General features: G+C 44.1%; 1 protein-coding gene across 6 annotated transcripts in view; it reads left to right on the plus strand.

The window, feature by feature from the left end:
• The window catches only part of TLN2 (talin 2), a 461,380-nt gene that overhangs the window by 286,177 nt on the left and 149,535 nt on the right, over window positions 1-25,668 (plus strand). For all 6 annotated transcript variants that reach the window (XM_075532415.1, XM_075532420.1, XM_075532418.1 and 3 more), the window contains 3 exons: window positions 20,755-20,818; window positions 22,058-22,162; window positions 25,365-25,520. In XM_075532415.1, coding sequence (XP_075388530.1) covers window positions 20,755-20,818; window positions 22,058-22,162; window positions 25,365-25,520 — 325 coding nt within the window. The remainder of the gene's footprint in view (window positions 1-20,754; window positions 20,819-22,057; window positions 22,163-25,364; window positions 25,521-25,668) is intronic.

A 25,668-nucleotide genomic window follows, 5' to 3' on the forward strand; every position in this document is an offset into this window, starting at 1 on the left:
CTGGTGTTGGAAATAGGACCGTAAAGCTTATTTGGTACAAGTCCAGCTAGTGGGTGCCTTCTCGAGTCTGGTCAAGGACACCTAGGAATTTAGAAACTTACTTTGCTCCGTGTTCTGAAAGCTGCCCATGAGAAAATTCCTTGTTCATACTGGACTGCATTCCATTGTCTTTATCATTTCCCCCCCAGACCCCTGTTTGAAAGCCACGGTACAGGCGAGAGAACATACCCGTGTCATGATGGTCTTTCCATGTTTGTGATGCTCTGAAAGTAAGATGTATACACGGAACACTTGCCCCATTCTTTTCACTCATCTGACTTTGGGTTCTCGTTTATAGAATTATGGGAGTGGCTCTTTCAGGGTTCAGAGTTGTCGGTTCAAGAGAAAGCTAATTCATCCAAATGACCGCGCCCCAAGATCATGGGCCGCAGTTGACTTGCTGGAAATACCCGGCAGCACGACGCCAGCCCTCCCCTGGGCTGTTTGTCACGGGTCATTTCCACCCCTCTTCTTTGACGTGGCGGTCTCCCAGGGTTGGGTATCTTTCTTCCACTGGTAATTCTCTCTCTCTAAATGTGTTTTCCTTCGGTCTACCCATCTTCTATTCTCTTGCTACTTCATTTTAGTGCGGGTGAAATGTGGCCAGATGGTATAAATCAAACAAAATGAGCACCGCCAAGCCAACATTACTCTGGGTCACTGCAGGAAGACCGTGCAACATGGAGAGGCCATGGAGAGCGTGTGGAGCCTGGGCTAGGCACTCATCTGCGGGCGGGGGGCATGGGCTTTGAGTGGATGGTGTGCAGGCGTGAGATGTGCCGAAAAAGTCATCAGTTGCACTGTGCCTGCATGCATCAAGGGAATAAGTTCATGTAAATACTCACTTGACCCTTCACCTACTTTCACTGTGGTGGAAAGCAGCTGGGATCTGCATAGACCCTTGAATAAGAAGAATAAGTCCCTACTTAAAAAAAATCATTTTATTGGGGCCAGTACAACTCTTCTCACAATCCATCCATCCACCCATCCATCCATCCATCCACCAATCTATCCATCCATCCACCCATCTATCCATCCATCCACCCATCTACCCATCCATCCATCCATCCATCCATCCATCCATCCATCCATCCATCCATCCATCCATCCAGTCAAGCATAAAATCCCAACTGTAACTTGCTGTTCAGTGTAGAGTGAATTGTTTTAAAGAATAAACTTAATGGAAAAGGGCGAAATCCAACCCCACCCTCCCCTTGGGCTAACTAATCCCTGTGAGACTAACTAATGTGATGCTCTGCCCTCGACTGCGCCGTGCCTGGCCGCGCTGCTGAGAATAGCTTGGACTCTTCTAGATTACCCGCCGGCTCGCTCCTATCCAAGAGTCATATGGCCAAGAGCTCTTCAGGGTTCATTCATGCCTGACCTCCCCAGTGTCCTTCCTCCCAGAGCCGTGGGAAACTGCCCTTTCTGTCCTCCTTGGCCCCCAGATGCCTTAGGAAAGACATGTGTGCTGTCCCCTTATTCCCACGGCCTCCCCTTTAGGTACATTTGGTGTCATCAACCTGAGGAGAATGAGCATGGAAATTGAAATGTATACATTAAGAATTAGACCCTGCAGGAGGCGATGTAATTTGTTCCTATCTGCTTCTATGAGGGATGGATGGAGAACAGGTGAAAATGGAGGGGAGAGTTTTATGGACCAAATATTTAAAATAAACAGATTTGCCCGTTTTGATACCTTCCTGGCTGTAAACCCACGTGATGTGGCCCCGTGGAAAGGAGAGCCGGGGAGGGCATGTGCCTGGAGCCCGAGCCTAGTCAAGAACGCTGACCCCTGGCTGGTTCATTAGTTCCTCTTCTCCGGAGGCCCGAGGCAACTCATCTTCAGGTCCCCGATGTGGAAGGAGGCACAGAGAGAACCATTTCCACAGGCATAATTAACCTCTGTCAGGTCAACAGGGAGACCCCTCTGTGCAGGATCCAACTCGTGGGATCCACAGGGCGTTCACTGACTGATTTTCTGAAGTAGATTGGCAGGTCTTTCTTCCTAGTCTGTCCTGGTCTAGACCTGCCCCCGACACCAGACTCCACATGCTAGCGGCTCATAGTCCACAGTGTCCAAAGTCAAGCCCAGGGTCTCCTGGAGGGAAGGCAGCAGTGTTCCCATCGAATCACCTGGGCCACCACGGCCTTGTTCAGTTATCGAAAGCATGTTTCTGCCAGTGGCTCCTGGCTTCTCTCATTGAGCGCTATCTTTTTCAAAGGCGTTCCTGCACTCAGGACGAAGCTGCCCCTTTCGCTGGTCTCAAAATAAGTGGCAAAACCATGCTCACAAAGGCGGTTCCGCAGCCCTCTTGTCTCTCCTGGTGGCTGGCCCCAGTTGTGCAGCCCGTGCCCGGGGAATGTTACCGTACCCGCTGCCTGCTTGTGCCATGGTCGCAAAGCAGCCCTGGACGGCTGGCAGTTGGCATTACTGGGTGCCTTGTAGCTTATGGCCTTCCAGATATGGCGAACCAGCTCTCATTCATAATGCCCCTTCCCTTCATCGTCTGCAATGGCAAAGGCAAAGCCATTTGATTCAGTCGGTTCTCCGGCTTGTGCCTCCCATGACGGAGCTTGCGTACTCGGATTCCAAGGGGAAACAGGGTCTTATCACTGCTGGCACTGGGTTTTCTTACCAATTTGATTTACTTTGTAATTAAACCAAATCTACTCTAGGCAATGAGGCATGTTCACTTAACGTAGATATTTAATTGTAGACATGATTAGGCCAACCCCAGAGGTAAAACTTGCCCAGGCTATACTTTAATAATAATAATAACAACAACTTTCTTATTAATAATAATCTTACGTTACTAGTCATAACAACAAGAACCACAAAACACATAATGAGGCCACACTTCCCTGATTTGGGGTCCAGTTCCGGGAGAGGCATCCCAGAGCTGTCTCTCGTAACTGGCTGGGCCCTGTTTTCCAAGTTTTCCATTTCCCCCCATGTCACATTCTGCAACATTGAAGAGGAGGGGGAGGAGGTTAAACTGTCAGAGTCACATTGAAGAGGCAGGGCAGGCAACAGCTGCAATCACATAGCTTCTGCCTGAGATTGAGAATGGTGTCTTTTTTTCCCAGAGGAAAAGTTATCTTGTTCCAAGTCAGCACACTGGGCACATTTTTGTGAGATTCCCTTTCACCTTCCTTCAGGGTCTGTCACAACCGCTTGGTTCAGAATAACAGAAATAAGCTGCGGAAAAGCTTTCTGGGTTTTCCGGGAATTTAAGGATTATGTGATGCATCCCATCTGCTATTTTCCAAACGACCCCTCTTGCTATCCAGTCCAGTCTGGCTCACAGGGATGCTGAAGGACCGAGTGGCAGTCACATTGAGTGTCAAAGGCTGTCCATCTTGACAGGAGCGGAGAGCCTTATCTTGCTGTCTTGGAGCAGTGGGTGGGTCCAACCCATGACCCGCCCCCTCCTGCCAGTGCTCCTCTCAGTTACTATGGAGAGGGGGGCTGATTCCGAGAATCAGGAAGAAGTAAGGCACGGAACTCCCCAAAGCAAACTCCCTGCCGTTGAGTTGACTCTGACTCATGGCAACTCAGTAGAACAGGGCAGCACTGCCCTGTTGGGTGTCTGAGACGGTAACTTTCCTGGAATCGAAAGCCTCATCTTTCTGCAAGGAGCAGCTGGTGGTTGCAAACTTCTGCCCTCTGGGTTAGCAGCCCAGCATGCAACCACTAGGTTACAGGGGCTCCCTGGAAAAGAGGCCGGTTCTTTCAAATCAAGGGCGGCGATGTGCGCATCCACCACGCCCCTTTCCTCGGGTCCCCTCCAAGCAATTCCACAGAGATATTTGGTTGAAAAATGAAGTATAAACAACACATAAAGCAATACTAAGACATAGACTTATGTTCCTGTGTGTTCACAAAGAGTTTGCAGAAAATCTGTCTCCCCCCACCCCTCCTCTTATTAGGACTTCAGGGAAACACTGAGATTCTATACTAAATCCTCGATGTTTTTGAGTCTCTAGGCTACTTGTCAAATAAACTTATGAAATCGTCAATATAAAGTGTCAAAATTTGGCTGTCATTATGCTAACCAAGCCCTGCCCTGTAACTGGTTTGAAGCACAGGGTGGTCCATTTAGGAGGCCAAACACTGCAGTCGGGGTTCAGTCGGGGTTGTGCAGACTGCAGTGAATTGTTTGTAGGCAGGCCAGGGGAGGATGGGGCAAGAAGCAATGCCAAAGAATGTGGTAAATGGGAGGAAACTCGAAAGAAGAATTAGCTTTAAGAGCAACAATGACAAAACATTATAATAAAGACCAATTTCAGAAGCCTTAAAAACATGGTAGAAAACTTCCAAGTGGAAGTGATTACAGTCAAAGTCTCCCATGAGCCTTACTGTATGGGAGGAGATTGGAGGCGGTGAGATGCTTCAGGCCTGACATCAAGTACAGGTGATACCTTTGAAGGTAGTTCTGGGAGGTGGGTCTAGAGTGTTCACAAAACTTTCAACTTGGTTGTATATTTGAAATTTTTCATAATAAAATGTTGAGGAAAATTGAAGATAGCCAAATAGGCAAGAAATAGACGGTTTAATTTCCAAACCAGTAGGGGTAGAAAAAAATAACAAAAGAAGGAACAAATGACTTAACCGACAAAGTAATTGTTGTGCAGGACAGATAATGGGGAAAGGTCACCAAAAAAGGCTTGTAAATACGATGCACCGAATAAGGTAGGAGACCATCATCCAATTCTCCTAGCCATCGTAACAAACACAACTAAATCAAACTCCGTAGTTAATAGAGAAAGGTTCTTTTTTTTTTTTTTTAACATTTTATTAGGGCCTCATACAACTCCTATCACAATCCATACATATACATAAATCAATTGTATAAAGCACATCCATTCATTCCCTGCCCCAATCATTCTCAAAGCATCTGCTCTCCACTTAAGCCCCTTGCATCAGGTCCTCTTTTTTTTTTCCCCTCCCTCCCCACTCCCCCCTCCCTCATGTGCCCTTGGTAATTTATACATCGTTATTGACAAAGGTTCTTATTGACTAGAAATTGTGTTGTTGTTTTTAAGTGCACTCCTCTACTGTTACCAAGAGAAATGCTTGAAATTTAAGGACATAGAAAAATTGAATTATTGGCATGGGAAATGACCAGGAAATTACTAGTTAAATCAAAGCTGGTTATGTTTTACTTAATACGCTTTAAGCCAAACAGAGTGAAAGAAGATCATTAAATATAAAGATAGAAGGAATACTTTACCAGCACAGATTGATGATCGTGGAAATGTGTGTACCTAACATTATAAAGGAGAATTAGACAGGTTTGTAAGAAGGATTTCAGATTTAGTAGAATACTCCATTGGTATAGTTGGATATCTCTCTCAGACTAACTGATGCAGCAAGAACATCAAAATAGAAGAAAGAAAATAGTCAAGACAGACTAATGAATTAGAAATAATAGTGAGAATAAAAGTTGTATTTAAAAACAAATAAAATATGTAAATCTCTGGCAACTTTGATCGAAACAAGAAAAGTAAAAATATTATTAGTAATAAAAGACGGTAAATACAGAGACGGTAAAAATGGTTAAAAGGAGAGTTTAGTAATTATAAGAGACAGTGATGAAAACTCTAAGTCCAAAACTCTTAAGGGCATTCATGACATGGATAATAAGGTCATCTAAATACACCTATAAAACTTGACAAAATTTGATTATTAGTTAATGAATATAACACTTATAAAGCAATGTAAATGACAGAGCAAGTAAGTTCAGCCCAAAGCAAAGCAGAGAGAAGAAAATCAGACTCAAGCAAACAGTGAGCTCAAAGGACTCATGGATGGCCTGACCTCAACATCCACTCCCCTGAGAGCAGAAGAATTAGATGGTGCCCAGTTACCACTGCTGACAACTCTGACTGGGATCACAGTAGAAAGGGCTGAATAGATAAGAGAAAAATGTGGAACAAAATTCAAAATCCTAGAAACAAAATTCAAAATCCTAGAAACGGACGTAATGGTCTGCTATCAATTAGTGGAAACTCCAAGACTATGGCCCTTAGATACCCTGCAAGCCTGGGACTGATCTCGGCCCCATAGATCAACTTTAAGGCAAATAGTAGACAGGCCTGTAAAGTGAAGCACTCGGTCCTTGAACAATCACCCATAGGAGTGCAGAAGGGCAGCCCTGGCCCCAAAGCAAAGCTCAGAGGGCAGGAAGGGGCGGGAAGGCTGAGCAAAGGAGAGGGACTCAGGAAAGAAGTGGCGAGAGTGCTGTTGTCCGGTGGGAATTGAAATCACTGCCATACAATGAACATGTACCCATTATTAAATGGAAAACTAATGCGCTCAATAATTTTTCATCCAAACCGAAACAAACCCCTGAAGCTTAGATGAACTCAGAGAATAGGAAAATGTCCTTATCTTGACTTAAAGCTAGGGAAAGCAGAGTACCAACATTGATAGAGAGCGTATAAAAATTTAACCTAGGTCATTCTAATTTAGGGATATAGATGCTGTCCTTGCAAACAATGACGACAAACTCACTCGAGCCTGGCATGTGTTTACGTGTAAATTCAAGGTACCATAACCAAGTAGGACTTCTTTCCGAGATCCAAAGTTCATGGACTCAACCAACTATTTTTAGTATCATCACATTGTGTGTCGGGGGTTGGGGTGGTCACAGCAGTTAGGCTCCTGTGTAACACTATCTCCCTCCGTTGCTCAGTGACATTGGTATCTTGTCCTAAAGTGTCATCCCTCTCCTTCACCCTGTCCGGCTGTGCTTTGGCTTCCCTGCCCGCTTGCCCTCTCGTCTTTGCCATAGAGTGATTTCTGACCACGTGGCCTCAGAGAGCGGGTTTTACAAAGGAGAGCATTTCTCATGGAGGACATTCTTCCTGTATGAGACAATCTGTTATTTAGCTCACAGGTGCCATGAAGGGGTGATTTGGGTTTAAAGTTTAAAACGATCTCAGGGTAGCCTCAGCTAGTCCTCCACACTAGCTGATCCAGCAAGTCTGGACTTAGTTGCGTCCTTTTCCACATTCGCCTCCCCTTCTATCAGGCTCCATGTGTGGTCATCCTGATCAAAGCGCTTGGGAGTGGTAGCCAGGCACCATCTAGCTCTTCTGGTCTCAGAGTGGATTAGATGACAGGTCGTTGAGACGAACCCACGGCTTTCTTTTCTGAATCTTTGGTTTCCTCCTTTCCCATTGTTCCCAGATGAGTGAAGGCCAATTGCTGCCGTTGCTCAGTGCCATCGGGTTCCCTCTGCCTTCTCACCACCCAGTGCACACCAGAGCAAAACACTGCCAGTCCTCTGCCACCTGCACAATAGTTGTCACGTTTGGGCACACTCTTTTTATTCTTTTAAATCACTTTATCGGGGACTCATGCAGCTCTTATCACAATCCATCCATCCGTCCATTGTGTCAAGCACATTTGTACATGTGTTGTCCCCATCGTATACAAAACATTTGCTTTCTACTTGAGCCCTTGGTATTAGCTCCTCACTTTCCCCCTCCCTCCCTCATGAGCCCTTGATAATTTATACTTTTTTTTTTTCATGTCTTACACTGTCCACTATCTCCCTTCACCCATTTTTCTCTGGTCCATCCTTCTGGGGGAGGGGGTTTTATGTAGATCATTGTGATTGGTTTCCCTTTTCTCTTCCCACCTTCCCCTTCCTCCCCTGATATCTCTACTCATATTATTGGTCCTGAGGGGTTTATCTGGCCCGAAATCACTATGTTTCGAGCTGTTATCTGTGGACATACTCTGGTCTAGCCAGATTTGTAAGGAAGAATTGGGGTCATGATGGTGGAGGGGGTAGGCGTGGGGCTAGGGGTGGGGGGGAGCATTAAATAACTAGAGGAAAGTTGTATGCTTCATCAGTGCTATATTGCACCCTGACTGGCTCGTCTGTTCCTTGGGACCTTCTGTAAGGGGATGGCCAATTGTCTAGAGATGGGCATTGGGTCTCCACTCCACATACCCCTCATTCACATTGATATGAGTTTTTGTTCTGGATCCTTAATGCCTGATACCTGATCCCATGGATAACTCGTGATCACACAGGCTGGTGTGCTTCTTCCATAGGGACTTTGTTGCTTCTCAGCTAGATGGCCACTTGTTTATCTTCAAACTCCAGATGCTATATCTTTCGATACCTGGGCAGTGGTAGCTTCCTTCACCACATTTGCTTGTGCATACATTTTGTCTTTGGCAATTATGTCAGGAAATTGAGTATTACAGTATATCAGGTTATTAGAAAAAAGTTCTTGTGTTGAGGGAGTACTTGAGCCCAGCTTCCTTAATACTAAACCCATAAATATATGCACATAGATCTACCTTCCTATCATTATATAAATATATTTACATATGTAAATGCCTGTATTTACACCTCTATAAATGCCCATTTGCCTCCTAGTTCTTTCCTCAATTTCCTTTTAGTTTCCCCTTGTCCCCCTATCATGTACAGTCTTCATTTGGTTTCAGTAATTCCTCTCAGTTGCATTGCCCCTGATCAAGCCCTACCAGGTATCCTACACCCTTCTCGCCATCAATTTTAGATCACTAGTTGTTCCCTTTTCCCTAGAATTGTTAATCCCACTTCCATTCCCCCACTGCCCCCTCTCCCGTGTTCTCCCCGAACTATCAGTCCCATTGTTTTCTCCTCCCTATTGTTTATCCTCCCTGTCTTATCTAGATAGACATGCAGAGACACTAATAAGCACAAAACCAAGACAGAGCAAAACCAAAGAACAAAAGAATAAAAACAAAACAACAAAAATCTCAATGACAAAATTAAAAGCCTGTAAACAGTTCCAGTTCTGTTTGTTGACCTTTAGGAGTGTTTTCCAGTTCAGTCTGATGGGGTGCCACATCCTGGCCTCAAAGTCTATTTTTGGCATTCCCCAGGGACTTCTTTGCTTTTAAGTCTGCTCTTGCAACCACTATGCCAATCCATCTCATCAAGAGGCTTCCTCTTCTTTGCTGTCCTACTTGACCAGGCATACTACCTTTCTCAGATAGTGGTCTCTCCTGATAGACCAATAGTATCTTCTATGGCTGTATGACAGTTTATTCAAGGCCTTCTATGTGACTGGTCCTGTGTCCTGAAGATGTAGCGATATAAAACACAATCATTTATGCCCACCCTACTCCCCTTCCCCCCCAGCCCTCTGGGAACTTAGACTCTAGTGCAGAGAAGCAGATCAGAAATAATAATAAATAAAATACGTACTACCTTAAATGATGATGAATCCAAGATAAAAATTAGAGCAGGAAAAGTCTACATGGATCGTGTCTGTTTTAGTGGTTAAGGAAGAATTTGCTGGTCTAGAATTGATAACCAAGGGAGAAACCTTATGGTGAAGATAATATTTAAGCTTGTTGGGTGTGACATTAAAAAGTCTCTTAATGCAATTTACTATGTTATCAAATTAAAGATGAAAGAATAGATGATTTTCTAAGTTATTCAAGAGGGAGAATTTGACAATGCAATCACCATAATTTAAAAAGAAACAAACCTCAGGGCACATCAGGGATGCAGGGAAATGATCATCTAGTAATGGCAGTTTTAGCAATAGTACAGCGAGTGGTTTAGTGTCAGAAGCGGTTCCTTTAAAGTCAGGAAGCAGACAGCGAAGCCTGCTGCCAGCACTTCTTGTTAAGACAATTCTGGGGTTCCTAAAAAGGGCACTGGCATAAGAAAAAGAAATAAACAGTAGCAGGATTGGAATGGAAAAATGAAACTGTCCTTAGTTGTGGGTGATGTGATTGTTTATATAGACAATTCAGTCAGTCTAAACTGTTAAAAACTGATAAGAGTTTAAAGGGCTCTGGAAAGGGGATACATATCAAATAGTAGTGTCCCCATATATAATTAACTAACAATTGAAAACGGCAATTTTAATAATAGACTTTTTTATTACAGAAACTCAACTTCTTTTTTTTAAATAGTTTCATTGGCATATGATTTACATATCATACAATCCAGTAGATTGATCACATCAAGAGGAGTTAAGCAATCATCACCACAATCAATTTTAGAACATTTTCTTCTTGGTGGTGCTCATTGTTGGTGGCTCCCCCTTTCCCTACAACCCTCCCTGCCCCGCCTCTACGTAACAATGAGTCCAGTTACCATCGCTATAGATGTCATACACGGAAAATGATACAGAATAGAAACAAGAAGCAATCCCGAAACAACAACGACAAAAGAAAACAGGCAAACCTCAGTAGAAAGGTGCAGAAAATATTAAAAATGGAATCAACTCCACAGTGGGTCAAAAGGGAGATCAAATGATAAGGTATTACATTTTAACCTAATTACATCTGCCATAATAGATTTTGCCTCTCTCTCTCTCTCTCTCTCTCTCTCTCTCTGACACCAAGGCTGTTCATATCCCGGAGTTAAGGTTGGAGGTGTGGAACTCTGCACATTGATTTTGGGCTTCCACTGTCATTAATGGCTTTCTGAAAAACTGGTGTTTAGAAGTTCAGGTCCGGTACCATTCTCTCCTCCAGATTTGAATTCTATCGTTTACACTTTTCAGATCACATAGGCTGATGTGCTTCTTCCATGTGACGCCTCACTTAGACAGCTGCTTGTTTGAAGACAAGCCTTTAAGACCCCAGATGCTATTCTTTCTGACAGGTATCATTTCTTTCCCACCCTTTGCTCCAGCATCCATATCTTCAGTGATCTCTTCATGAGGATATGTATCAAGTAGGGGCAAAATAGAGGACTCTGGTAATTATTCTTAGATTAGGGTTATAATTAAGTGTAGGCCCCAAATCCATTCGTATATCTATGGTTTATATATACGTCTCTGGTTCACTTTAGAGACAGCATTATAATTTTATAACAGAGATGGTTATTAGTCATCTCCATGAGAAGTATAAGGTAATTATTGTTGATAGTATCATTGATTTATCCATTGGTAAAATTTTAATTTACCTTGGAAAACAGCCATCCAAAGATCTCTAAGATCTAATGAATAAAATGATAAACATCTGAAAGATATTGGAAGATATAAATGATAAAGAGATGAGAAGAACATGAAGGCCTTAATTGAGGAGTTTGCTAAAGGACAGAAAAGCTTGATATTGTAAAATGAAATTCTACCCAGATTTATCGATTGTGGTAGTTACGTGCCATTGAGCCAGTCCCCGCTCCTGGTGGCCTGTGTCCAACACAAAGCCCTGCCTGCCTGGTCCGGGGCATCCTCACAGTTACTATGTTTCATCCCGTTGTGGCAACCATGGTATCCATCCGTCTCTTCAAGGATCTTCCTCTTTTTCCTCAACTTTACCGGACACAGTGTCCTTTTCCAGGCACGGTTCTCTCTTGCTAACGTGTCCCAAGTACAGGAGATGAAGTCTCACCCTCCTCGCCTCTAAGGAACATTTTACAATCCAGTCAAACCTCACTGATCAAGGAACGAGCGAAGCTCATCTTAAAACAAATATGAAGCTTTGTCTGCAGACCCCCGTTGTCATTGGGAACGCCGCATTGAGTAACTACGTGGTTTGCTTTTCTCCCAGAACTATTTGTTGGATCCGCGAGAAAGAACCGCAAGGCCAATCTGTAGATCGGAGGAACAATCTAATAGGTGCGTGGTTTGGTCCTTGGGTATTGGCATCGTCTGCAGAGCTAGCTGCACATTTCTTAAGGACTGCAAGAGATGTCATCTCAATGTGGAGGATATCTGAAATTCAGGGGAAGGCAGAATGAATCTGCACAGATTCAAAGACGGCCCTAAAGGGAAGGTAACAGAATTTTCAGGCACGGAATCTTGACCTTCGTCCTTGATGGAGGTTAAAGTGGTGTAACCAGAAGGATCATGACAGATCTGAGACGATGCTGACCAGACGGTATCTTGGCAACGACAGTGGATGTTAGAGTGGGTTCCTTAGAAAAGGGTTATCTTAAAGATGAATTTTACAAGATTTGGAGGAACTAAATAGTAACTGATAGATGGAAAATGAAAGACTTGTAAAATTCCTTAAGTCCTTAGATAAAATTTATTAACATTAAATAAAAATTTGTAAAATAAAAACTTTTACAATGTAAATAAAAACACATATGAGATCTTATTGAATGAAGAGAGTATTTATGAGAACTCTATAGTTTCTGCATTTTTTTTCTTTTAAACTTAAAACTGCTTTTAAGAATAGTGTATTATCAAGAAGAAAAAAACTATGGAACCCTCTGAAAATAAAAATGTTTTTAATTAAAATAATCAATATGGATATATCAGGAAAGCTGTTAAATTAGCATGGACTGCTTAAAGTTCAAGAGTAGCCCGGTCCAACTGAAGAAATATGGGAAAGCTTTTCAATTAAATATACTTTCTTATAAAATTATAATAGTTAAAACAGAATATTACTGATGTGAGTTGCTACAGGACTCCAAAAGATAAATATGCTAAAAATGGAAGTATTTTATTAGACAAGATGCCTCACCAAGACAAAGATGAAGTCCTAGACTGGAAGAAGAATATTCTTATGTTTCTACTTGCAATGTATAAAAATATTAAAAGAAAACAGTTGTAAGATAAACCAAGATATCAACAGGGACTTTATGGAAGAGGCAGCAGTCTTCTTAAAAAAATATGAATAGCTAGTCAGCCACATAAGTAAATTGGAAAATGTATAATAAACAAAGATACAGCATTTCAGCGCCGTCAGATGGACACAAAATAGGATGTATAAAAGCACCAAAGTACTTAGTGGAAGAAAAAATCATTCTCAGACTGTGAACCTAGTGTATTTTAAAACACACACACAAAGTAAAACGATATTATTGTTTATAGATACAAGATGCCTGTAGGAAAGTATTAACTAAAACGTGTGAAAACAAATCTCAAAAATTGCCCACAATTAGATAAGCAGAGAATGGTGTCTCATTTTGCTAAAACTGTACTTACGTTTATTTGAAAACAAAGGCGTAATCCTAAAGCAAATGTGGATAACATTCTAACATATTTAAACTTGTTAGTAGATAAATAAGTGTTAGGAGGTATATACTTTGCCGTATGTGTATAGTGTTTCACAGTGAGCTGTTCTTTAAGGAAAAATAAAATTCACAGTAGTCTAGACTTGACGTGCTCAAAGCCTAGATCCCCCAGGATTGGTTGTACAACCCTTGATAGAGGCAAAATTTCCTCGGAGTCGGCGTTTAGCGTGTGGTGTGTACAGAAGGGAAAGCTGAGCACCGTGGAAGCACCCTGCATCCGTCCTTGATCATTTGCATGCTGCTGGTGTGAGGTGTCATGGAGTCCAGCCCTGCTCATGATGCTTCCATGTAGGACCACGGCCGGCCCTGCCCCAGCCTCTGCATCATTAGGTTTGAGCCCGTGCGGCACGCGCTCATTGCGGGGCTCCTCTCTCGCTGATCCTCCGCTTTACCAAGCACGCAGGTTGCCTGAATACCCTGGCCTCTGCCTGTGTTCGCTGATGGAGAGTAGGTGAGTATTTTGCAGAGAACACAAAGTAGCCAGGAGATGAATTGCTGTTGGGTAAGAATTTAAAGTGCACTCGGAATGTCCCTCCCAAGCTCAAGGTCATTCTGGGTTCGGCAGCAAGGTCCTGCACCCAGTGAGAAATGTGAAGTCGGGGTTTCTCTTGGCCCACCACCTGCTCCTCCTCTGGGTCTGCTCTTCTGCTGTGGATGGAGAACTGTGTTTGAGCGAACTGTGAAGCGGGCATCCAAACTTTTGTTTCTCAGTGGCTTTGCCTTCCCTCGTATTTGTTCATCAACACTGCTCGGCAGATTAAGTCGGATTCCACGAACAGTCGTTTGTTTCTGCACAATGGAGTCTTGACGTGCAGTCTGCTCTGTCTCCCAGCAGCCACGAGCTCCCCTCTCAGTCTGGAGAAGTTCCGACCACACCGTGCTGCCAACGCTGTGTTCCTTCTGGCAGCACCCCCTGGCTCCCTTCAGACTCCAGAGTCGATGCCAGCCCCGGCTGCCTCTGGGCTCCCGGGTGGTGGCCTGTTCAGGGTCACAGAATGACCATGTAGCTGATTTCGCCCCTCGACCCCAACCCCCTGCTTCTCCAATACCAACTCCCCTCTCGCCAATGACTTTAGCCACCCTGTACATTCACCATGACTTAAGCAATGCTCGGGATCACACTGAGACGTCACACCACTGCTTTTTGAGCCTGGATTCATATCCAAGAGTGTGTGAGCTCATCATTGGAGCTGCCAACACCTGTTGTCGGTCTTTTCTAACCTCAAACACCCAGAAAGGAGGCGGGGGGAGTGTGTGTGAAAGCAGCCTGCTGGACCCCACCCTCAGAGGCTGTTTGTGAGTCTCACATGTTCCCAGGGAGCGATGGTGCATCCTACTGCATCCAGCCCCACCCTAGGAGAACCTCCGGCAAAACCACCCTGGAAATGTTCTTCCTAGAGAAGCATGACGAGCCTGTGGTCATGCAATGCCGCGGTGACAGCGCGGGACAAGTGAGGGGCAGCTCACAGCGTCCCTCATCACAGCTGCCTCCCTCGGGTACTGCTCTGCTGACCGCAGGACCTGAGAACATCTTTGGAATTTTTCCTCTGAAAATCCTCGTGGAGACAGTTGAGGCTTGACCTAAGAGAATGCGGTTTCCGTGAACGTCTGATCTTGAACCTGGACCCGTCCTCCAGTGTAGTCATGAGTTCCTCCTACCTGATTTAGGGCCCTTGGGCATTTCCACAAACGTTGGCTATCCAGATCACCCCCTCCTCATCCTCAAGGTTACTTCTGTTCTTTCGCACCTTTTTCTGTGCAAAGAGTGTCAGTCACGACTCTGCAGGACGGTGCCTACAGCCTGCAGTCAGGTTTGACTTGCTGGGTGTAGCTGTGAGCAAATGGACACAATGGCTGTTTTTTCCATAGGGTTTTTGACAGAATTTAGTCCATCAATTTACACATGCAAAACAGCTGAGGAATGTTTGATTAATAAATGAGAGACAGCAAGTTAGAATAAGGGGCTGGCGGGGGAGAGGGGTACAGTAGGAGGTGGGGTGAAAGGGCGATGATGTCAGGGAGTTCATGTAGAAAAAGAATGCTTGGAAACTGATGGAGGTAGCAATTTTACATTCTACTGTAACGTGATTGAAAGTTGGAATGATATGTCTAGGGATGAAATCCCAACGAATAAGTAAGTAAATGACACCTTTGATTACAGAAACCTCTATCAGCACGGTCTCAAGTGAAGGTACATGACCCCACAAAGTCGGTTTGAACTGCAGCACCCACTCAATGGGTCTCTATGTCTCTGGGACTTGCTATTTTCCCTGTAAGCCAGGATTTTCTTTGGGGATAAAGCCCCTACTTGGGGTCCCACATGGCCTTTCTTGTAGGAACCTCACCTCTGAGTCATAATCTGACAGAATTTAAAGACAATTGTGAAGCAAGTTGAGATGGGAGCAGATGACGTTAGAATTGGTCAGGAAGGTTGGAGGGCAGAGGCAGGTCGGACTTCAGCCAGATTGGAACCAGCCTTGGAGAGCTGATGCTGAGGACGGCCAGTCTCCTCCTTCCCTCTTTTCAGTTAGAGAGGGTCTAAAGTCACCTCTATACATACCCCCCCTCTTTCCCCCCTTTTAATTACTAGCTCTCCTTAAGATTCAAGATTTTGGCACCTCTGTAAGGTACTGAGTGCTACTCTGTCCTAAAGGGTCACTTTAAAGACCATTCTGTGGGTTTCAGAAGCGTTCACGCACTCCCTTTTTACCATTTTAGCAGCTTGTGGGGTAGGTCTGTATATTCCTTGTGAGTCCTGGTAGGGCAGGGCCTTGAGGAGAAGAGCAGGGCGGGGCCGTGAGAGCAGGCTGGCTGTTGGCGGCACACTGGCCCTTCTGAGCATTGTAGAGCGGAAGAAGGGCATTCGTAAGTCTGTCCATCGGTGATGTGGAGGATCGGTTATTATCTGGAGCTGTGCAGCCCTGGCAGAAGGGCTGCTCAGGAGCAGCTAGTTCTAAATGCACGCGCCCTAGATGAGTGCCCTTAAGAGGCAACACGTAAGGGAAGGGGGGGGATTTGGCTTGACCAGAGCTTCCTTCCTTAGAAGAACATTTTCCAATCAGGTTTGACAACCTGCCCCGTTTTCTCAGAGAAAGCCGTCAGATTTCTCTCAAATGCGTGCCCCAGATGCTGGGGAGTCTTCCAAACCCGGGGGGTTGATCATCAAAACAGCAAGTGAGCTGGAACTGCCGCACCATGCCTAGCAGGCACTGATGCCAGGAGGCTGCCTGCCTGCTCCGGCTTTCTGCTGACACCTGCACTTTGCTGATTCACCGGGGAGAAGGCATTGCACGCATTTTAGAATGCACTCAAATAAGCTTCCCCCGGCTCTTTGTGAGAAAGCATCAAGTAATATCGAGTTCTGGAGTTCTCTCCAGGACTCAGGAGAATGGCTGAGATGCCCACGTGGGTCGGTTGGTTTTGCTAAGTGGAGTGCAAGGCAGCTTGAAGCAGCCCCGACCTTTCCTGACATAGATTCTCCTGCGTGTTCTACTCCTGGCTGCCCGCGGGACACCTGTCGGGGTGTTCTTCTGGTAAGAGGATTATAGCAGGGAGTTTGGGGGGGTCACTGTTCTCAACCGTAGACAGGTGTCTCTGTGTTGACGTCCGGGGAGCCCGCAGCTGTAGGCACTGTGTTGCTGCTGCTTCACGAACAGTGGGAACATCGTCCTGGGAGGGGAGCGGAAGGGCCCGTGTGTTCTCAAATCCAGCCTTGGCCTGGGAGGTCAAGGCCGGCGTCTCCACGCAAACCACTCGACTGCTCTGAGACTTCGCTGCTCTGTTTTCCCTCTGCGCCCAGTCATTCATTTTTGTCCCTCAACGTGCTTGGTCGTGGTCTTAACATCTAAATGTTTCACACTCCTCCTGCTGGCTGTCTGGATCTCTGGATGAGGCAAGGGGTCTGCTGGTGCTCCGACCAAATCCGTAGAATTCCTTCATCCGAGGATTAGCGTGCGGTCCTGTGCTTCCTCCCGCCTTGAGCCAGAACCTGGGCCTCCCTCGTCCCTTCTTTTACACTGGCGTTAGTTTAAAGCAAATCGAAGCGAACATACCATTTTATGTATAAGCACTTCAGTACGAGATAACTTGTGTGTTCAAAGAATAACTCGCAACCGCAAATGCAGCCTACCAACCAACACAATTCACAGTAAGTCCTTAACATCCTCCCACACTGAGGAGCCTGTTCAGTTTTCCTCCAATGTCTCAAAGACGGTCCTTCTGTACTCCGATCACACTGGGGTCCCAGCAGTCTGTGAGTTGTGTTTGGGGGATAACGCTCTTCTTTTCTAACGGAGCTGTAATCCACGGACCAGCCAGGGCAAGCACTTAGGGCAGCAGATTTCAACGTGCGGGTCTCGACTCCTCTGGGGGTCGAAAGACCCTTTCACAGGGGTCGCCTAAGACCATCGGAAAACACACCTTTCTAATGGTCTTAGGCACCGAGACACCGCTCCTCTATCCGTCTCCGGGGCCTCCGCCCACATACGAGTCCCGGCGTGAAGACTGTTACCCATGTTACACCCTACTTCAAGACAAGGTTTCATTTACTTATGATTAGAAATAAATATTTCACAGTATAGAATTACATATTGCTTTTGTGATTAATCACTGTGCTTTAATTATGTTCAATTTGCAACAATGACTATACATCCTGCATAACAGACACTTACATGACAATTCATCACAGTAGCAAAATGACAGTTATGAAGTAGCAACAAAAATAATGTTATGGTTGAGGGATCACCATAACATGAGGAGCTATATTAAAGGGTCGTGGCTTGAGGAAGGCTGAGAACCACTGACTTAAAGTGTCAGTAAATGTTCTCTTAACAACATTCATAAAGTATACACCTCATTATTTTTGGTGTAGTTACAGGGCTCTCTACAATATAGTTTTAGAGCATTTTAGTCCCTCTTAGAAGAAACACTACCTTTGAATAATCACTTCTACTCATGCACTTTCTAGCCCTTGCAAATCACTAATTTCTGTCTCTCTAGGTTCGCCTATTCTGAATTCCTATACATGGAGTTAGACAATGTGTAGTCAGTCTTTTGTGACTTGCTCCTTTCACTTAGCAGAATGTTTTCAAACTTTTCCTGTGCTGTAGCACACGTCAGTAATTCATTCTCTTACAGGACCAAGTACATTTCATTTTATGATTAAAGCACATCTTACCCATTTACCAGTTGATAGGTGTTTGTGTTTTTCCCCCACATCTTTTTCCCTATTAGTGAGTGATGCTGCCAGGAAAATTCATGTACAGATGTTTGTGCAGAAACATGTTTTACTCTTTCTTGAGTGTGTAACTAGAAGTGGCATTGGTGTTTAGCATTTAGAAAAAGTACTGGACTGTTGGGCAAAGCATCTACATAATTTTGCTTATGATGAGTATCTCTTCCTGTACCTCAATTGGCCACTGAAATAGCTTCTTTGGTACAATATCCATATAGCTCCTTTGTCCACTGTGAAAAATTAGATGGTCTGTTTTTATTACTGAGTTATGCACTTTATCTATTTGGAGCATAAATCTTCTATTAGATTTTTATTTGAAAATGTTTTCTTCCATTGTGTCTTTTCACTTTCTTGCACAATCCTTTACATTACAGTTTTTAAAATTTTTCATGTAGTATAATTGACTTATTATTTTCTTTTCTACATATACTTTGTTATTGTTGTCCATCCTAAAAAGGCTTTGTCCAATGTAAGGTAGTGAAGATTTTTCTCTGTTTTCTAATACGCATTTTATTGCTTTGCTCCTACATTTAGGGTTTGGATCCATTTTCTAGTTAAATTTTGCGTATGGCATGAGGTCAGGGATTCAGCTCCTTTTGTAAGTGAGAATCTAGTTCTCTAGGCAGCACATGCTGAATAACGTATTTTGTTCTCATTGAATGGCCTTAGCATCTTTATACAGAACCAATGTTGGACTTTATGCCATTCATCTGTGTGTGCTGTGCTCTCTATTTGTATGCAAATGTCAAACCATTTTGATGACTGTTGATTTGTTGTGGATGTCTGCTTTGTAAAGCTTCAAACTATGTGACCATTTTCCCTCCTCTGACTCCTCCCCAAAGCCATTTATTCCTGAGTGACAAGGGTTATTTTTGCGGATTTCCTGTGTCGGGATTTGAGTAATTATGCCCTGAAGGTGGCATTTAACATGTCCCTCTTTCCTTTCTTTCATAAATATTTTGATCTAAGGGTTTACTTTAATTCCTATTCAGTGATTTAATTAGTACCATGACTATTTCCCAGGTGCCTCTATCTACTTCCTGCTACAGCAATTACGGGTCACATATTTTCTGGTTTTTCTGCACCTACTAATATAAAAATCAATCAGAGGATTTCAATGTTGTCGGATTAATCTCCTCATTGCAGTTTCCCTTGAACTTGTCCCTTATTTGGGTTCGGGAGAACAGCAGACGAGTCTTGTCTGAAAATGACTTGGTGCTTATTGCAGCCAGGCAACGGGAATGTGATTTGGTTTCTTGGTAAACCGTTTTTAAGACTATCTTATATTTTGCCAGTGGTAATTCTTTGAAAATGATTTTGTTATCATTTTTATAGCTTCTCTAGCTATGGGTGCGTGAAATCCTGGAAACATTTTGTGCATTTCGGCCCCCAACCGATGATCAGCCCTTTCCCTAAGGATCCCAGGTTTCTCTTTCATGGGAAGTGGGATTTGGAGACCGCATCGCCGAGGCACGGGAGTGCTTATGGCCACCAGGGCTCCGATGTGCCCAGCTTTTCATCAAACCAGACTTAACAATCGATGTTTTCTTCCAGAGGAAAACTGAACCAGGATTTCAGAACAATATTGCCAATTCAAGTGAAAGATTGCAAGGATTATTTTTAAGCGTTTTTTTAACTTTGTATTTTTATCTATTTCATGCTGAAAATCTCAGATTGTAACAATGAATATAATTATTCATTTGCTTTATCCTATTCTAGTACCCTGTTTATGTATAATGTAGCACCTTAACTTTATGCGTGTGACTATGCATGTAGAGAAGAGTTGTGGGGAGGCAGGTAGGTAACCACGGGGATTAGTTTTAATATAATGATATGGATATTTTTACTAACGAGTCTGCTACGGTTCATTTTATCTTTACGATAAAGCCCACCAGAGTTGTCCATTCAAAAGACAGAGAGCTTTTAAGTCAATCTCCCTGGAGTCTTACAGCCTGCTGGATAGATTGTCAAGTTCATCTGTTTCTGTTTTCTTTTGAATCTTGAGGAGTTGCTTTTACCTCCTCCTTGGTAACTGAACATGGTTCCAAAGTCAACCCTATAAGAAACACTCAGATTTAATGTCCATCCTTCTCTTGCTCCCCATTTCACCTCTCCCCGTATAGAACTATTTATGTTCATGTTAGATTTCTACTTCACTTTTTCTGTTTCCTTTCTTACAAAGGGTAATATATTATATATACTCATGCCATTTTTTCTTTTAATTAACAATATGCCTTGGGAATTCATTTCATTTTATAGATGTTAATTTGATTCCCGCCCTCCATGCGCCTCGCCTTTTTTTTATCGGACTGTTTTTTATGTCTGTATAGGAATGCAGTGTGGGGGGTGAATGCGTTATGAAGGATACCAGAAACTATTGGACGAGTTAGTGGCTCAAGCATGGGCTTAATAAAAAGTCCCGCTGTTTTTCTCTACTTCACCTCTGGAACATACTAAATGCCTTCCTTGTCTCCCCCTCAGTCTTAAGGAATTCCTGCCCAAAGAATACATCAAGCAGAGAGGAGCTGAAAAGCGGATATTTCAGGTACTGGAAATGGACAGGATTCGTTATTCCCCTCACTCCCTCTATTAGGAGGAGTGGGCTTCTGCCCGTGATAATTGTGTGCCCTGAGCATGCCAGCCACGGATCTCATAAAAAGTGAGCCACTCTGGGGAAAGAAGCTGACTCTTCTACTCAGGCTCGATTAATGGTCTTGAGCCATACCTTCTTGCTAAAGGTTACTTAGCCCTTCAGAGGAAAAAGTGCATACATTTATGGCTCCAGCATTTTGTAATCCCCCGCTAACAGAAAGGTTGGTGGTTTGAATCCACCCAGCAGCCCAGTGGAGGCAAAGGCTGATGATCGGCTTCTGTCAAGATTATAGCTATCTCCCCCTGTGGGGAGATGTGCTCTGGAACCCAGGGGACCAAGAGGTGGAGTCGGCTGGTTGGCAATGGTCGTGCGTTTGGTGCCGCCCTCCCTGGGGAGGAAACTTCTCCCAGCTTCTTGACCTAGAGATGTGTTTCCAGAAGCTCGATTGTGAGAACTAGCGCCTCTCTTGAAAATCCCAGTTTAGTCTCAAATTTAAACACGAGGCCGTCCGTAGAACAAGCCCTGCCTTGACCTTGGCCATGACACGGTCACTCCAGGGAGTCCCAGATAATGACGTAATTAGGTCTTCAAATAGAAATTCAAACTGAAATATACATTGCAACTTTATGAAGCGTGTGTTTTTCTTAAGCCAGTATTTTTTCTGAGCAGTGTGATGTGCCCGTGCTTCTGTATAAAGAGGACGTCAAAAAGTTCACAGAGAAAAACAGTTCATAGAAAATGGAGTGGAAAAGGGTTGGATTTTTTAAATGAATTTTTTGAAGCTCCCTTGTATATCCTGCTCTTTTGAAAATATATGTTAGATGGAAATGAAAATGATACCTCTTCTGAGAAGCACATATGTATTGTCATTAAGGTGTTGGTTCTGAGCCTTTTTGGAACATGAAGTCCTTGGAAACTTTGATTATAATTATGGACTGTACTTGGCACGTTGTACATGGGCATGAATTCTTGCAGAGGATTGTGAAATTTGTAGGGTGTTTGGGCTCAAAGTCTAGTCAGGCATTTGGGTGTCCCTGGACTCCTCGGTCTGGGTGGAGGCCTCGTGTCATGCATGAGGTCCTTCACACACATGGTGGTATCATCAGTAGACATTGCATGCACCTAGATGTCACTGCGCACCTCTCCCCGACTGCACAGAGCCACAATGACCGGTTGCTATCCCTTCTGCAGGAGCATAGGAACTGTGGTGAGATGAGTGAAATCGAAGCCAAGGTCAAGTATGTCAAGCTCGCCCGGTCCTTGAGGACATACGGTGTGTCCTTTTTCCTGGTGAAGGTGAGTTGGGTAGTGTGGAAATGGTGTTTTTCTCCATCACTTCCTAACTCTTGTGAAATCTGCTTGTCTGTTCAATGTGGGTTGCCATACCTCTGCCCTGACGTTAGCACGTTGGGATGCCAGTGCCCCTGGAGACCGTGCTGTGGCCTGTGGTCACCCGAGTTTAGCGGTGCCTCAGACAGGAAGCAAGTGAGCCGTGAGGCTGGTGAGCACTGGGCTTGGCTCACAGACCCCACCACTAAGTAACCGAAGACATGTCGTTCACTTTTACGCATGAATTTCTCTTCTAAGAATGCAGCGTGGATGACTGGGCCAAGTGAGCCTTGGTGGGCCCACAGTCAAATCAGATTCATGCAGTAAATACGGTACTTAATGTGTGTGCTTAAGTCGGAGTCTTTAGGATATCCGTGGCTTTCAGGTCTTCTCTGATGAGAATTCTTTGGCTCTCATGGTGCACTACTAAAAGGAGCGAGGCGTGTCTTTGAAATTCAGCTATAGGCACATAGAAACGAACCTTGATAGCTTTTTTTAAAACAGTTTTATTGGCACATCATCTAGTCATTCCATCATGCCAGGAAGACCCATACAGTCACAACCACAATCAATTTTAGAGTGAATCCTCCCAAGGCAGATTCTTATGCAGACTGATGAAGCCTCTCCCGAGCAGCCTTCGCCTTTTCCCGGCTCCATTCTCAGATACTCTCTTCGGTTGAACCCCTTCTGGCCAGTAGGTTTCCTTGGTTTCCACTGGTATTCCTGAGGCTCTGCATCCCCTTCCCCCTCTCACCTTGGGCCAACAGTAAGCGCCACGGTGTGGCGTGGCTCATTACAAGCCATCCTTTGTGATACGGCGACTTCAGGGATGAGCGTCAGAAGGCCAGCGCTAGGGCGGCCGTGTGTGAGCTTCCTTCTAGCTAACGAGAACTTCAAAAGAGGGGCGCTAATGTGGACTCGGCGTCTTTGCTGATCCCGACCCTGCTTCCCATTGGAGTTAGCTGCTTCCTTGGGCCAAGGAGGAATGGAAGTTTTGCACTAAAGAGAAATGTAGCCTTCATGCGTAAACCAAACCTGCTGTGTTTTTCACAGCAGAAAGCCCTGGCGTCCTCGTCAATGAAGAATGCATGCACCCATCAAATTATTTGCTTCTCTAATACTTCAGAAGCCATTTCCCCCTGCTATGTAGTGAGAGTTTTAAGCTACCCATGAAAGTTTTTAGTGATATTGACTATCTTTTAAGTAATCGTGACTCCACTTCCCAATCTTAATTGCAATAATAATATTTATTAAACAATTTGAACTAGGTGCATCTCATTTAAATCTGTCAGTAACCAAATGAGAAATATTAACATTATCTTCTTATTATAAATGACAAAATAGAGGCCAAAGACAGCAAATGGGAGCTAAGGTCTCGAGTCTACATGCTGACGGGTCCACGACTTGGATTTAGGTCACAGGACAGGAAAGCCCATCATCCCATCCCGGCTCCTTTGCTGCTTCAGCTAGGATGACCTCATCCGAGATGTCGTCACCTGCATTCACCGGCCTGGGCACCCCTCCAGCTTTCTACTAACACGCAAAGGAGCAGATGGCAGGATCTGTGTGTCTGCTCACTGTGATAGAAAGAGCCGTGTCCCATTCTTTATTCCCAAGGGCAGCCAGTTGTACATGAGTCTCAACACTCTCCAGGACGAAGATGAAACACATTCTCAGCATGCCTAATAATGTGGGCACCAACGTCCTTCTGCTTCCTTGAGTCTTTGTGTAGTCCTTCGGGGTTGAAATGCATCTCTTACAGCCTAATCATTCCCCACTCACACCGTTAGACCTCACAGCCAGCCAGCTCCAGTGTTGTGCTAAAGAAACGCGATGCCTCCCGCGTGTAAGTCCGTAAATGTAGAGTCATAGACAGCACGCTACATGTAATTACACAAGAAGAGAGATTGAATGGCAAATTGTGGATAAAGGAATTTTGCTTTCCAAAGAAAAATCTGCGCACAGCTCACCGAATCAGACGTACAGAATTATAGGGTGAGTTGATTCCAGTTGGAGGCGTGGTCCCACCAAGATTTCCTTTTACAATAATATTGATAGAATTCCTGTCATTCCTTCCTTCAGTTTACTCTTTCCAATTTTCCCTCCCTCCTTTTTTATGTCTCTTTTTTTAGTATTTTTACTCTTTTTCTTCCTCCCTTAATGAGTCTGATCAACAGGGCTTTAAAAAGTTTACAGAAAAATGGAATTAAAAGATACTGGAATTTTTCCACAGACGTTTTGAAACAGGCTTATATGTTCACCTGAGCATAGTGGTGTCGGCAAACATTAGGATTGGCATTGGTGTTCTGAGAGGTTTTTGTTCTCTACCCAACAGCAGTAGAAATATACATATGTGCATTAAGTAAAATGTTTCTTACACTGAGAAGTGTAAGAAAATAATAGATCATAAGAGATTGTTATCACTGCCATCACTTTTAAATGTAGTATATATATATATATGCCCATTAAAATTTTATTTCTCATAAGATCATACTAAACATTTTATAACATACCGTACTTGAATCATTTATTTACACAAAGAGATTGTTTTTCTAGAATATTTTACATCTAATAGTTACAGAGTTGTCTGTTATTTTGGCAGTATAATTTTTTCACTTATAAAATCTCCTTTATCAATTAAATATTCAGGTTGTTGTTTTAGTTTTTCATTATGATAAACTCTGGTCAAGCCTTCTCGTACCATAATCCTTGTCACACATATATGACTTTGTAAAAGAAATTAAGTTCCTAAAACGGAGGTGTGTCGAAGGCTTCGTGCAGATATTAATACATTTTTCTTCCTTAGAAGTGTTGCCAACTTTAATTCTTATCAGTAGTGATCCCATTCTGTAAATTCAATTTAATATTAATGAAAAAGCACCAAACAGAAAAAAAAACAAATAGCTTTTGCACTTGGAAGCAGCATTCCTTGCAGGGCATTCTTTCCAGAAGTCACGCCTTTGTGGCCTAAATTCTGTCTTAGCCTATCTGATTCTTCCGCCATTCGATTTAGTGAGTTCTTCTCCCCGCCTCACAATCTCCTCTTCAAATGGCTCTGCCTGTTTTGAAGCACAGTATGGGCAGGTTAGCGACAGATAGAACAGCAAGATCACTGACGGATCAACCATATTGAGAGGAAGAGTCATGACGCTGATATTCCCTGTTTCAGGAAAAGATGAAAGGCAAGAACAAGCTGGTGCCCCGCCTGCTGGGCATCACCAAGGACTCGGTGATGCGCGTGGACGAGAAGACCAAGGAGGTGTTGCAGGAGTGGCCCCTGACCACCGTCAAGCGCTGGGCCGCCTCGCCCAAGAGCTTCACGCTGGTACGGACTGGCAGGGGCAGCGTGAGGGCCAGCATGGGCTCGGGTGGAAGGACAGATCCAAGAGCACTGGGTTTCCTCGGCCTTTGAGGAAGGACATTACACAGATGGACAGATGGGAGAAGTTCGTTGGCAGACAGAGGGACTGTCA

This window comes from Tenrec ecaudatus, chromosome 14 (genome assembly GCF_050624435.1).
Source record: "Tenrec ecaudatus isolate mTenEca1 chromosome 14, mTenEca1.hap1, whole genome shotgun sequence".
Taxonomy (NCBI): domain Eukaryota; kingdom Metazoa; phylum Chordata; class Mammalia; order Afrosoricida; family Tenrecidae; genus Tenrec; species Tenrec ecaudatus.